Source organism: Geotrypetes seraphini, chromosome 13, assembly GCF_902459505.1.
Source record: "Geotrypetes seraphini chromosome 13, aGeoSer1.1, whole genome shotgun sequence".
In the NCBI taxonomy this organism is placed as follows: Eukaryota; Metazoa; Chordata; class Amphibia; order Gymnophiona; family Dermophiidae; genus Geotrypetes; species Geotrypetes seraphini.
In genome coordinates this window covers 6286029-6301589 of record NC_047096.1, presented here as the reverse complement: position 1 = coordinate 6301589, position 15561 = coordinate 6286029, and the positions used below count along the sequence as shown (strand labels likewise).

Below are 15561 nucleotides of genomic sequence, written 5' to 3'. Positions count from 1 at the left end.
AAGAAGGTCAGCAGTGCCCAGAAGAGGACTTTTTTGAAGTATGAACTCGATGTGGAAATGTAGCACGACGTCCTTTAGCAGGTGATCCCATAGTAAAAGCCTAATGCTTTGATGGATCAGTCACAGGGTACCGCGAGGCTCCAAAGAGGTATCAATTTGAACTGGTACTGGGAGAATTGACTGAGGGAGAGCCATGAAGTGTGACTTAAACATATTGGCAATCTCCCTGCGGATGAAAACGTCGAGCTTCCCTCGAAAGGATTGCACCATTGATGATGTACTGGCTGGTACAGACGGTGCCGCAGACTGCCTAGATGTCTGTAGATGGAGGACGTCAGCTTGCGGCCTGCATCGAAAAGGCTTGATGTCAAGGCCTGCAATATGGGTTGAACAGCAGGTGCTGGTACTGTAGGCACACAGGATTGCACCAGTATTGATGATGTACCAGCCAGTAGCGACGATGCAGCAGACTCTCTTGATGCGGGCGACTTGGGAGAGGATGTACCGTGCACAAGAGAGACAGGTTGGAGGTCTGCAAATCAATGATGTCGTCTTGCGTCTTGCATCGAGAGACTCGATGCTGTTGAGAACTGAGACATGTGTAGAACAGCAGGCGCCAGTACTGTAGTCATATCAGCCGGTACGAAAGCGCTTTTGAAGGGTACAAGACTCGATTCGATGCATTATTAAGCATCTTTTTCTATTATTATCAAATAGGAGTCCTCTTTACCTGAAAAATAGTTTAGTATGCAATATATATATATATTTTTCATGTGCTTTGCTTAAGTAATGCATTATTAAACATAAAAAAATAGAAGCCCTATTCACCCATATGTGGACGCCTCCAGTACGCCTAAGTCATGTCCTCCTAACTGAAGCTTATCTAGCGCCCAACTCACGCTCAAAAGTAGGCCTGCTTTTGCAAGCAGTCCTGTTACTAAAAAAAATAGAGGATTTGGTAGCAATATATATATATGTATGTATATATATATATATATATTTTTTTATTTTTCATGTAATTTGAGGAACATAGAGGTCAAAAGAGGAATTGCACAAGTGTTGAAGGTACATGTTTGATATTTATCCTAGAGAAATGTCTGCTTGTAAATCAAGAGGATATAAGCTTGGCTTTGGAATTGACAAGCGATTTACTATCTGAGTGTGTGTGCTGCAATGGTTAAAGCTACAGCCTTAGCACCCAGATGTCGTTGGTTCACATCCCCCACTGCTCCTTGTGACCCTTGGAAACCGGAACAGAAGAGAAATATGATAACGGAGCCAAATGTAAATACCACATAGGATATAAGTGGCACATAAATAATTAAAAGATACATAAATAAAACATAATAGTGGTGCCAGCCTTTTACTGCATACAATTTTAATGTAAACAAATAGCATAAAATTGCCATGCTAATGATGTCATAACACTCACATGATAACATTATAAACGTTATTAGGATGTCTACGTAACGCCTAAAAGGCAATTCTGCAAAGGATGTCTAACAATATAGATGCGTTCAGCACTGCTGAGCGCAATTCAATATAGTGCATCCATGCATTATAGAATTGTGCTCAGCATTCAGTTGCTGGACATCTAAACAATGCCTAATTTTTAAACACCTTTTACAGAATCTGGCCTCATAAATACAGCAGCAAGAAAAACAATACATTCGATGCATACGACAATTTTAGGCACTCTTGATGAAGGTACATGAAGTAGGGGAGATCAAGATCTTGAGTAGTTTAGATTATGGTTAATTGTTTTCTGCACATATCTGCCATCGCGCAGTTTAGACTTTGGTTAATTGTTTTCTGCATATCTCTGCCTTAAGTCTTGTGGTCCACAGAGTTCTGCACCCCTGCTCTATCAGGAGCTTCTTTGGGGAAGACTAGACTGGCCAAGCTGTGGGGGGCTGCCCTTCAGTGAAGAGAGGTAAATACTACAGCCAAGGAAAAAGAAGCTCCAGTACCTTTTACTGCTTGGCCAGCTCAGTAAAGCAGAGGATGAAGAGGATGGTGGCCACTTTGCCAGAGCACAGAGCTCCTGGTTCGAGCCTGGCCTGGGAGTAAGGCTCTGTAAAGTTTCAGTACTGCGGCTCCTGGAACAATGGAAAGAATAGCACCAAATAATAGCTAAGATCTCTACACCTGTCCTGCTGCATTTCCTCAAAGAAAGCAAAAAGCACCATCTGCATCAACACTGTGCTTTTTAGCAAGCTATCATCATGCACAGTTGAAACAGCTATGACGACGGAACTTTAAAGCTTACGATTTTCACACTTCATTTGATCTTTTTAAATAAGCACAAATTAAGTGTTGAATTACTTGTGCACCGATTACTGAATGTGAATTATTTTCTGCACGAACTGATGTTTGATTTTCAAGAGAATTTCTAAGCTGGGGGGTTTTATGCTGATGAGGAGGCTCTTTTAGTGTGGTTTGTGAGAACTTTTGTTCTAAGCCTGTGCCCCGAGGTTTTTTCTCCCCATCATTAGATATTTGAAAGAACCCTTATTTTTATGCTTACACATTTACAGAAATTTGTGGAAAGATTTAACATTTCATTTTGAATGGTGGGTTTTGTTTATTGGGTATTTGATTTATCCACCTGTTCCTATTTGTATTTTGAAATGCAGATTTTTTTAGTCCAAATCGAAACAAACAAAAAAAAAGTTACACTTGATGTTTTCTGTCTTTTTTTAAATTATTATAAGTCATAAAAAGAGTGTTTACTAATCTGATTTCTTCAAGTCTTAAGCAATGTTATCTATAATGTTGTATTGTCACTATGACATGTTTTGATATTTAGGGTTTTATTAGTCAAATTTATTTCACACCCTTTTGTTGCAGAGGCCTGCAACAAGTCTGGGAGGAGGTCGGGTGGTTACTGGGGATGACCCAAATATAGGACGAGACCCCCCATTTTGGGGTCATTTTTGGGCCCCAAAATCTCATCCTATATTCGAGTACATATGGTACTATGGAGTGAAAACTGTTTTAATACTGAAAACCTACCTGTTAAATCACTGTGCAATTATGATCACACTGACTAACCTTACACAAGAACACAACTGTCATCTTGTATTCTGCTATTACCTATGTAGTTCTAAGTGGAGAGCAATAAAAGAAGTGAAGATGTATTTAAGAGATTTATAGTCAGTGAGAGCACCGAGTCAAACAATAGCTGGTAATTTACAATTACATAAGTGCAGTAATTAAAGGCACATAAGGAAGGTTTGACTTTTAAACTGAACATACAGTATCTAAAGGTTAAAAGCATCTAAAGCCCAAATGTTTCCCTTTTTACTAAGTGACATGGGCAGAGGAAGCAGAATCATCTGGCTGCTTGGCTAGGTAAATACAACCCAGTATGAACCTAGATATCCTCTGTACATACAAAGCATCAATTACCTGCAAAGATCAAAAGTGTCACCTATCTATTTTGATGCCATGGTTACAAACCATTTAATTTTTTTTACAAGATTTCCAGGGTGTTCTCCTGCAGTACTCAAAGCATCTCTGCTTCACAGCAGCTTTCTCAGATACACAAAAATAAATGATATATTAACAATCACACAAAAGTCTGGATTCTTTAAAATGACACTGCTGTTGGTGGATGCCTTAAAAGCAGTCAATGATCGTATTTCAATCACGCGATGGTGCTGTTTAGAGAATCATACCTCTGGCAAAGGTGGGCACCAGAAATGTAGGCCAGGGTTTTCAACGCCTACATTTCCAGTGCCTACCTTTGAGGTGAATTGCGCTTCCGGAGGCATCTACTGGTACCTAATGCCAATTCCAGCGTTAGCCATGCCTAGTGGCATTAAGTGACGGTAGGCACCTCCGGAGGCATGATTCCGACCCCATTTCTTTAGATACTAGTAGGCACCTTGAAATTTTATTTTAGTACCATTTGAAATGGAGTTTCCCTTTTAACTTAGGTTCTGGTAGGGCACTTATCAGAGCCTAAGTTAAGGTGCCCTTTATAGAATTTCCCCCCAAATGCCTAGACTCCACTGCTGTGTAAGTATGAGCTGTGAACTTTATTTTTATTTCCTAAAAATAAAAAGTCAGTTCAAATATGCTTAAAAAAGGGCCTTTCAAATTCTTAGGGAGGAAGAGTGGTAGACCTTGACTGATTTTCAGAGGGTTGTGTTCATAAGGAGCTAATTAAATTAAAGGTAGGCAAAGCAATGGGGCCAGATGGTATATATCTGAGGGTGCTGAAGGAACTTAGGGAAGTTCTGGTGGTTCCGCTGACTGATCTTTTCAACAAGTCTCTGGAGTCTGGAGTGGTACCGGAGGATTGGAGAACGGCGGATGTGGTCCCTCTTCTCAAAAGTGGAAGTAAGGAAGTAGTATAGAATTACGGGCCAGTAAGTCTAACATCTGTGGTAAGCAAATTAATGGAAATGCTTTTAAAACAGGGAATGGTGAAATTTTGGGAAACCCGTGGATTACAGGACCAGAGGCAACATGGATTCACATGAGGTAGGTCTTGTCAAACAAATCTGATCAATTTCTTTTACTGTGTGACCAGAGAATTGGATAAAGGAAGTGTGCTAGATGTGGTGTATTTAGATTTTAACAAACACTTTGACAGTGCTCCACATAAGTGTCTAATAAATAAACTGAGTGCCCTTGGGATAGAAGGTGACAGAGAGTAGTGGTCAATGGAGATTGCTCTGAGGAAAGGGATGTTACCCGTGGTGTGCCTCAAGGTTCTGTTCTTGGGCCTGTTCTTTTTAACTTTTTTATAAGCGATATTGCTAAAGGGTTGTCGGATAAGATTTGACTCTTTGCGGAAGATATCAAAATCTGCAATAGAGTAGACACCTCAGAAGGTGTGAACAACATGAAGAAAAACCTATCAAAGCTTGAAGAATGGTCTGAAATTTGGCAGCTAAAATTTAATGCTAAGAAATGCAGGATCATGCATTTAGGCTGCAAAAAATCAAGGAAACAGTACAGTTTAGGGGGTGAAGAACTTATGTGCACGATGGAAGAGCCGGACTTAAGTGTGATTGTATGTGATGATCTTAAGGTAGTCAAACAGGTTGTAAAGGTGACAGCGAAAGCTAGAAGGATGCTAGGGTATAAAGGGAGAGGAATGGCAGTAGGAAAAAGGAGGTACTGATGCCCCTATATAAGACTCTTGTGACACCATTTAGAATATTGTGTGCAATTTTGGAGACTGCACCTTCAAAAATATATAAAAAGGATGGAGTCGGTCCAGAGGAAGACAACTAAACTGGTGTGTAGTCTTTGTCATAAAGCGTATGGGGGACAGACAAAGATTTCAATATGTAAACTTTGGAGAAAAGGCGAGAGAGGGGAGATACGATAGAGCATTTTAAATACCTACGTGGCGTAAATTTGCTTGAGTCTACCACCACTACTACTACTATTAATTATTTCTACAGCACTACCAGACTTAAACAGCACTGTACAGAGTCACAAAGAAGACAATCTCTGATCAAAGAGCTTACAATCTAAACAGACAAGACAAATAGGATGTCATAGATACAGTTAAGGGGAACGATTAATCAGCTGGCTGGGTTGGAGGGCAGTGGGGAGTAGATTATGGATTCATTTCAAAGGAAGCTCTGAAATAAGAGGGCATAGGATGAAGTTAAGAGATGATAGGCTCAGGAGTAACTTAAAGAAATATCTTTTTATAGAAAGGGTGATAGATGCTTGGAAGAGTCTCCCAGAAGAGGTGATGGCGATAAAGACTATATCTGAATTCAAGAAAGCATGGGATAGGCATGTGAGATCTCTTAGAGAGAGGAAGAGATAAGGTTACTGCGGATGGGCCATTTGGACTTTATCTGCCATCATGTTTCTAAGTTATTTTTGGTCTTTTTAGTGGCCTGCTCAAGCATTTTCACTAGCCTTTGATCTTTCTGTAACTGAAGGCTCAAAATAGGTTTGAATCTTAAAATGAAATGATCTGATAACTTGTAAAATCACCAATGTCATTCTTGATGAAGTAATAGAAACAAACAACTTCAACCTGCTTGGATTAATAATCAACAATGATTCCCTCATATGGGACATTTTTACACAACAGACTGACCCTGCCGAATTCACCCCAGGATGCACGAGGCGGGGCTGGGCACCACCATTTTGAAGATGATGCTGGAAACAGGAGTGAGCAACCATCTCTCCTGTTTTATGGATTCAAAGGTCACAGGGAGGAGTGGGATCCCACTAAACACCAAAGTAGTGTTGTTGTTTTTTTAAAATTTTGGATCAGGTCAGGTTGTTAAGTCAGGCAAGAATAGGTGAGTGCCTCTGGAGACCAGGGATAGAGAAGAAAATGGGGGGGAGGGGGGTACTAGACTACCACGGCAAGTTTTTGGTTTTTTTTTTTTAAATAATCAGGGAAAGGAATAATGGGGAGGGAGCTACTAGACTACCAGGAAGCCTTGCAGTAAACAGATCAGGTTTGAAGGAGAGGGAGTGCTGCTACACATCTACCCCTCTCAAGTATCCCTTCTATACTGGCCTCCTAGACCTTGCAAAAAATTTTCCCACATTGGCTATGAAACATAGAAACAGAGTATGACAGCAGAAAAGGGCTGGTGGCCCAACAAGTCTGCCCACTCAAGAACCCTCCCTCAGCAAATTTGCCCACTCTAGAATCCCCTCTCCCATGAGAATCTATCTTTTAAGCATAACTCTGTAGTAACCCCACTTGTTTGTCCCAACGTCTCTTGAAGTTGAGAACGTTACTGGCCTCGACTACTTGGTGTGGAAGACCATTCCATCGATCAATCACCCTTTTGGTGAAGAAGTATTTCCTGGTGTCACCGTGAAATCTTCCCCCTTTAAGTTTTAGCGGATGCCCTCTTGTCGCCGTGGGACCTTTGAGAAAAAAAGATTTCTTCCTCCACTTCGATGCGGCCCGTGATGTATTTGAATGTTTCTATCATGTCCCCCCTTTCTCTGTGCTCTTCGAGAGAATACAAGCACAGTTTGGTCAGATGTTCCTCATAAGTGAGATCCCTGAGTCCCGAGACCATCCTAGTGGCCATTCTCTGGATTGACTCCATTCTCTTCACATCTTTTTGATAATGTGGCCTTCAGAACTGGACACAGTACTCCAGGTGAGGTCTCACCATGGATCTGTTCAATGGCAGTATGACTTCAGGCTTTTGGCTGATAAAGCTCCTTCTGATGCAACCCAGCATTTGTCTAGCTTTTGCTGAAGCTTTCTCCACTTGATTTGCAGCTTTCATATCGTCCCGGATGAGTACTCCTAAGTCCCTTTCTGCAGTAGTTCTTGTTAAGCTTTCACCGTTCAAGGTGTATGTTCTGCATGGATTACTATTTCCAAGATGCATTACTTCACATTTTTTGGCATTAAAGTTTAGTTGCCAAGTACTGGACCATTGTTCTAGCAGAAGTAGGTCCTGCTCCATAGTGTTGGGCCTGGTAGCGCTGTCAGGTTCCGTTGCCCTGCCCACAACGTTGCATAGTTTACTGTCGTCGGCAAATAATGTAATTTTGCCACGAAGTCCCTGAGTCAGATCCCTTACAAAGATATTAAACAGTATCGGGCCCAAGACCGAGCCCTGTGGCACTCCACTGGTCACTCTCAATGTTTTTGAGGGTATACCGTTTACCATTACCCTTTGAAGTCTGCCGCTAAGCCAGTCTTTTACCTATGCTGTCAGTGTTTCTCCAAGCCCAAGCGTGTTCATTTTGCTCAATAACCAACGGTGTGGGACACTATCAAAAGCCTTGCTGAAGTCTAAATATACAATATCTAGGGGATTCACCCCATCCAGTTTTTTTGTTACCCAGTCAAAGAAGCTTATCAGATTGGATTGACAAGACCTTCCCTTCATAAAGCCATGCTGGTGGGGATCCTTAATCTTTCATTATCCAGAATCGTGTCCAATCTGTTTTTAATTAACGTTTCCATGAGTTTACTCACTATTGATGCGAGACTCACCGGTCTATAATTTTCAGCCTCTGACCTGCATCCCTTTTTGTGAAGCGGGATAACGTTGGCAGTTTTCCAGTCCAGGGGCACTTTTCCCTTGCTTAGGGAAAGATTGAAGAGCTCGGCTAATGGTTCTGCCAGGACATCTCTCAATTCTCGAAGTACTCTGGGGTGCAAATTATCTAGGCTCATAGCTTTGTTCACTTTTAGTTTTGATAGCTCATGGTAGACGTCGCTTGCGGTAAATTCCATGTCCCGGAATGGGTCCTCTGAGCTCCCTTTTGTCTGTAGCTGTGGACCGGATCCTGGCGCTTCGCAGGTGAAGACTGAGCAGAAGTAGTTATTGAGTAGTTCTGTTTTGTCCGCGTCCGAGTTTGTAAAGTTGCCGTCAGGTTTCTTTAGGTGCCCGATACCGCTTGTGTTCTTTTTCCTGTCGCTAACGTATTTGAAGAAGGATTTCTCCCCTTTCTTTACCTGCCTAACTATGTTTTCTTCCATCCGGAGTTTGGCCTCTGACTTGTCGTTTTAACTTTTCTAGATTTTGCCAGATAGGTTTCTTTAGCTTCCGGTCGTTGTGCTTTCTTGTAGATAAGGAAAGCTCTTTTCTTTTGCTTTACTAGTTCTGAGATCTCCACGGAGAACCACTGTGGTCTATTTTTTCTACGTTGCTTACTCACGGTTTTTATGTATATGTCAGTTGCTTTTTGCAGTGTAGATTTCAGAGCCAACCATAGTTCCTCTACATTGTCCGTCGTGCTTTCATTTTGCAGCACTTCATAGACATAGTCCCCCATGCCCTGAAAGTTAGTACCTTTAAAATTTAAGGCCTTAGTCGATGTGTTTGACCTAGTGGTTCCTTTCTTGAGGTGGAACCACACCATGTTGTGGTCGCTGGAGGCCAAGGTTTCTCCCACCGATACCTCTGTGACACTGTCTCCGTTGGTGAGTAACAGGTCCAGGATTGCCTGATCCCTAGTGGGTTCTAATACCAACTGCTTGAGGCATGCTCCTCGCATGGAGGCTAGTATCCTCTTGCTTCCGCTGGTTGTAGTGGAAGGTTTGTTCCAGTTCCAGCCAAAAACCCTTTTCTTGCATGGCCACGGAGTGATTAATTACTACATTTACATTTATTTAAATGTGATTTGGTCAGGATTTGCATGCTAACACCCGTGTTGTAAACATTTCTGCACTGATAACCTGCAATAACTGTGTAGAAAGTTTTCTGCATTAGACCCAGGATACTATGTTAAAACCTCATGTTAACCTCATTGTACTTGTGTATCATCACAGAAAAATCAAGCCAAATCCATATCACTACAATTTAGAAACACAACTGCAGAACCAACAAGAAATTTCTTGTGAATGCTGTCAAACAGACAAAGAGTGGCAATATTCTTGGCAAAGTGCTGCCTGAGAGTGCCTTACTGCTCTCCTGAGACTTCTAAATGCTCTATGAATGGAGACCTTCACTTTACTATTCCATGCATTGATGTGTGTATTTCTGCTGCAAAGGAAACTGGGGAACAAATATGCCATGATCAACCAGTTCCAGAGAGTGATTAAGTTCTGGTAGAAGCTAGAGGGTTTCCTTCTCAAATCATGCTGTCAGCTGTGACAGTAACACCTTAATATGTGAAGCAAGCAAGCAACAGCCTCTTTGCTTCACATATCACCATATTCCTGGGCCTCATGTACTGTACTATGGAACAAATGGCATATTTTCTGTTTGGTCTTGATATTTCAAATCTCAAGACTTGAAACCGCGAGAGCTCCTGCATTTCCTGAACAGAGCAGCTCAAGCTTAGACAGTCAAGTCTGCAGCGAAGCACAAAAATATGACATTTTTTCTATACTGTCATACCAAATGTACCATTCAGGTGCATAAAAAACAAAAAACCCTCTTACGTGCCAGAGTGCAATTATTAGGCTCCACGGCAACATGGCACCTATGGTTTCTCGAGCCTTGGATGCTATTAAAGGTAAATCATTTCATAAATTGATGTTGGGACTTCCCACATGCAGAAGAGCTAAAGCATTTTAGAAGAGGAAAATTTTTCACTTACATCTTCAGTGTCTTTAACCCGTAGAATCTGTTCCCTCAAGTCCTGTAGGTCATTAAACGTGGACTGTGCAGTGATCGAATATACTAGTGCAAACCCTTGACCATTCTTCATATAAAGGTCTCTCATTGCTGTAAATTGTTCCTAGAAGGGTTACAAAAAGTTCTTAGCTATAGAATGTATATGTTAGAAGAAGAAGAAGAAAAAAAAAAAAGACATTTCAGTTCAGACAGACAGGAAGTCTGGGAATCAGGTGGTAGATTTTCATTAACAAGCAGCAGAGACTATAAATTCTTATGAAAAACTAGAAACTAGTCTAAAACTGGGAAAAGAAATCTGTAATGAGGATTATGCCTTGCTTTTTGTAAAAACATAAGAATTGCCATATTGGGTCAGACCGAAGGTCTATCAAGCCCAGTATCATGCTTTCAACAGTGACCAACCCAGGTTCCAAGTAACTGGTAAGATCCCAAAAGTAAAACAGATTTTATGTTGCTTATTCTAGAAATAAGCAATGGATTTCCCCAAGCCTTCTCAATAATGGCCTATGAACTTCTCTTTTAGGAAATTATCCAACCCTTTTTTAAACCCTGCAATGCTAACTGATTTTTCACCACATTCTCTGGCAACAAATTCCAGAGTTTAATTACACATTGTGTAAAGAAATATTTTCTCTGGTTTGTTTTAAATCTACTACTTAGTAGCTTCATTGCATGCCCCCTAGTCCTAGTATTTTTAGAAAGAATGAATAAGCGATTCACTTCTACCCTTTCCACTCCACTCAGTATTTTATAGACCTCTATCATATCACCCCTCAGCCACCTCTGCCTTTCCTAAGAGGGAAGTTATCCCATCCCTTTTATCATTTTCGTTGCTCTTCTCTGTACTTTTTCTAATTCCGCTATATCCATCATGGTATATTAGAGCTTGTAATATGGCTGCTTATAATTGTCTATAATATCTAATGGGGAAAGGGATTGGGATTTGTATATCGCCTTTTTTTGTAGTTTATGAACACTAGAGGAAATTTTTCAGCCTACTCATACCTGGAGCAAAATTTGCATAAAGCACCTAGACTGCACACATTTGCTGTAAGAATCTGAAAATCTTATCTACACAAGTTTTTGAATCTTTACACGTTCTTGATGATACTGTGTTCTAGCTAAAACTATGGGCTCCTTTTACTAAGCTGCACTGGTGGTTTTAGCGTGCGCTGCATTGCCGCGCACACTAGACACTAACGCCACCATTGAGCTGGCATTAGTTTTTACGCATAGCGCGGGGGGCAGCGCGCGCTAAAAACGCTAGCGCACCTTAGTAAAAGGAGCCCTATGTATACCAATGAACCTCACAAGTACTGTTGGGAGTCCTTTTTCTTTTCTTAGCTTTAACCTGTAAATTGCTTTAACATTCTAGTAACGTGGTATATAAACATATCTAGAAGAATAAGGGCAAATATTTTATCAAGTGTTGTAGATTAGCCTCTGATAAGCTTTACAAAGAACATTCTCATTCATTATACATATATTAACTTGTACTTCTTACACAAAGTTAAAAAAAATATATATATATTGCTGATCTGTTATATTAAAAGCCAGCAAATGGGTAGTCCAAAAGGTTCTTAATTATCTGTGTTACTTTACTAAGATAGAGAGCACTTTAGCAAATTACCTCTTTCAATCTGCTAAAATGTGATACTTTTAGACACATGGGCTTATTTAGTCAAGTGCAGTACTGCAAGGCTGCCACTCGGTGTTTGAATACAGACTGGCAACAGGCAAATGGAAAAATGTTTAAACAACTTTATTTCAAACGCACTTTATCAAACTTTTAGGAAGTCAATCAAAACATCTTTTTGATAAATTTCTCTGACTCCACTGCTGCCTTTGATGTATTTCTAAAACACTTCCAGACAAATTTGATTAATCTTAACATGCTAATGTAATTTCAAAAGTTTTTTGTAATATCGCTGCCTGTATACAGTCTCTTCCTCTGTAAACCGCTCTGATCTGTTTGTGGTATTGCGGTATATAAAAATAAAGTTACACTTCTCCCTCCATATTCGCAGATCCAGCTTCGTCCCCCAAATTACATCATCTAAACACCGATATAAAAATTGTGCAAACAAGCAGTGCCGGCTCCACCGAGCTTGAGAAACGTAAGCACCAAAGCCGGTTTTGAGAGTCAGAGCCCTCGCCCAATGGGAGAGGCAGAGGGTTTCCAAAAATCCTGTCCGGCCAATGGGAGCGTTGGGATACGGCGCGTGGATGGGCGTAGTGGGTCCGGGGTTTAGGTTGCGGGTCAGGCTGTATGCACCTTGGTGTAGCAGTTTAATGGCAGCACAGCTGGAGTGTGGACTGTGATGAGACAGAAAGTCGAGCTTCTCTCATCACTGGGAATTTAAAGTGGCTTCAGCAACCCGTATGTGGAAAGAGGGAGGGCTTGTCAGCGTGGTGCAACAGGAGCACTGCTTAGAGCCGGTGCCTCCAGGAGTGAGCCTCAGTGTGCAGCAGGTAAGGCTTTCAAGTGAGAGCCTGCAGCTATTTCCGATTTGCCCACTTCTCCCTTTCAGCTGAATCCCGGCACTCTGGAGCCTGCTAGCTGTTATTCGCGTTTTTCCCATATTCGCGGGTTAGTCAATCCCCTAATCACTGCGAATACGGAGGGAGAAGTGTATTATTATTATTAATAGGGTAGTTCAGTGGGTTAAGATCTTGAGGAACTGGGTTCAATTCCCACTTCAGTTCCTTATGACTTAACCCTCCATTGCACCAGGTACAAAAAAAAAAAAATCAAATTTAGATTGTGAGCCCACTAAGGACAAAGTACATGCATGTAATGTGTACAAGCATGGCGTAAGTCCAGTAGTGCTATAGAAATGATTAATAGTAGCGGTAACCCATCAGAACATCCTTGGTAAGTACTAGTAAAAGGATTTCTTTTTGGGGGGGTGTGCATTAGGGAAATGAAAATATGCTCATTATGACAATCAGGATAACTGCTGTGCTAAATGCTTGCCAACAATGCACCGTAGGAAACAGTAAATTCACCCACATTACTGGCAGCTTGACAGCATGTGTTAAAATAAGATGCAATAACAATGTGCAATCCATGCCCATTCTCTGCCACTATACTTCCCCATGACATAAAAACATGATGGCAAATAAACGCCAAATGACCTATCCCGTCTGCCCATTTGAAGCATCCACTATCTCCTCCTCTCCCTATTGGCTAAGGCTCTTAACATTTGCATCTCCTCTTCCTATAGGCTAAGGCTCTCTACACCTGCATTGTGAGGTCATAGAGCTTTATGGTTATAGAAACATGATGGCAGATAAAGGCCAAATGGCCCATCCCTAGCATCCACTATCTCCTCCTCTCCCTATTGGCTAAGGCTCTTAACATTTGCATCTCCTCTTCCTATAGGCTAAGGCTCTTTACACCTGCATTGTGAGGTCATAGAGCTTTATGGTCATAGAAACATGATGACAGATAATGGCCAAATGGCCCATCCAGTCTGTTATCTACTATTTTATTTTTTGAAATGTAACCTTCATTTTCAGCCTTCTTGGATAATTTGGGGTTCCTTGTAGCTATAGTATATTCTGATGTTTTCTCTGGGATGTTCTTCTTTCCTTCCTTTTTCCAATTTATCTTGTTTTACTCTCAGGCACTTTAGCTTAGATTGTGAGCCCATCTGGGACAGAGAGGGTAGTTCAATGTGCCTATTAAATTATTAGCTTTGTAAACCACTTAATACTCATGTAAAAGTGGTATAACAAATTCAATAAATACAATACAATCTATCACCCTTTCTGTAAAAAAGTATTTCCTTTGAATTTTCCCGAGCCTATCGCCTCATCCTATGCCCTCTCATTCCAGAACTTCCTTTCAAATGAGACTTGCCTCATGCGCATTTATGCTTCTCTAGATCCTTCCTCATGTTATTCACACCATCAGATGTCCACTCTATTGCAGATTTTGGTATCATCTGCACCCGACAGCCCTTCAGCAATATCGTTTATAAAAATGTTAAAAAGAATACGCCCAAGAACAGAACCTTGAGGCACACCACTGGTAACATGCCTTTCCTCAGAACAATCTCCATTGATCACTACACTCTGTTGCCTTCCACTCAGCCAGTTCCTGACCCAGCCCGTCACTTTGGGACTCATCCCAAGGGCACTCAGTTTATTTATTAGATGTCAGAACGGAACACTGTCAAAGGATTTGCTAAAATCTAAATACACCATATCTAGCGCACATCCTCTATTCAATTCTCCGGTCACCGAGTCAAAGAAATTGATCAGATTTGTCTGACAAAACCTACCTCTAGTGAATCCATGTTGCCTCCGGTCCTGTAATCCACTAGATTCCAGAAACTTGACCATTCTCTATTTTAAAAGTGTTTCCATGAATTTGTTACCAGAGAAGTCAGATTTACTGGCCTGTAATTCCCTACTTTTTCCTTACTTCCACTTTTGTGGAGAGGGCCCACATCCGCTCTTCTCCAGTCCTCCAGTACCACTCCTGACTCTAGAGACTCGTTGAAAAAGGTCAGTCAGCGGAGCTACCAGAACTTCCCTAAGTTCCTTTAGCACCCTCTGGTGTACACCATCCAGCCCCATCCCTTTGTCTACCTTTATTTTAGCTAGCTTGACTATTTAGATGGTCAGTGAATGAGTTATTTGAACACAGGTTCCCCAATTTCTGCTTGTTTAAGCAGACATAGCTTGTCAGTTGTATTCTGGCAACGGTTTGATGGTGGAAACACAGCGTGTGCTATATTTCCAGTAATAATTTTAAAACAAGAGACCAACAAAAAATAAATTCTGTAATATCCACATAATAAAGGATTTTAGTGTGGATGGGTTGAACATAATTTATTATCTAAACAGGAACAGGTGTCTGCGTTTGAATTTAAATTCAAGTTACATATATCTAAATCTGCATGAAGGCAATGGGGGGGGGGGGGGCAAAAACTTGCTCAGGGTGGTAACTCAGTGGCACTAATTGGATTTGAATCCTGATTCTTAGTCTATTATTATTAGGCTATGCTGCCACAACTATTAAAGAAAAGAGAATGATAATTATTACCGTCCCTGCTGTATCAAGAATTTCAAGCATACACTGCTGGCCATCCACTTCAACTTGCTGAAAAAAAATGGAGGAAAGTGAAAGTTTAATGCACCCGTTATCAACTGAGAGTTATTTCACTTTCAGCAGAAAGTTCAGAATGTATGGTTTTAACAGATTATATTACTGTTTAAGCATTGCAAACCTGAAGAAAATTTGTGGTACCACTTTCGTTGTCATTACAATTGCATAACTGTCATATCTGCCTTTCCACAGAAAAGTTCACATGTACATAAATATAATCTTAAAAGCTTCAAAACAGGATAACCTAGTCTGCAAATCAAAACGGGCTTGAAATTACATTTTGAGGATGAAGGCAATCGGAATGCATTTTTTAAAATTCAATAGTCTATGGGAGAATTCAGTCACAAGTCAAGTACATGAAGGTGGACATTTGGAGAATGACATTCA

General features: G+C 40.9%; 1 protein-coding gene across 2 annotated transcripts in view; it reads right to left on the bottom strand.

Annotated features, from left to right (window-relative positions):
* The window catches only part of RAP1A (RAP1A, member of RAS oncogene family), a 65615-nt gene that overhangs the window by 8217 nt on the left and 41837 nt on the right, over positions 1–15561 (bottom strand). For both annotated transcript variants that reach the window (XM_033917812.1, XM_033917813.1), the window contains 2 exons: positions 15112–15168; positions 10018–10158 (listed from right to left, as the gene is read on the bottom strand). In XM_033917812.1, the coding sequence (XP_033773703.1) occupies positions 10018–10158; positions 15112–15168 (198 nt within the window). The remainder of the gene's footprint in view (positions 1–10017; positions 10159–15111; positions 15169–15561) is intronic.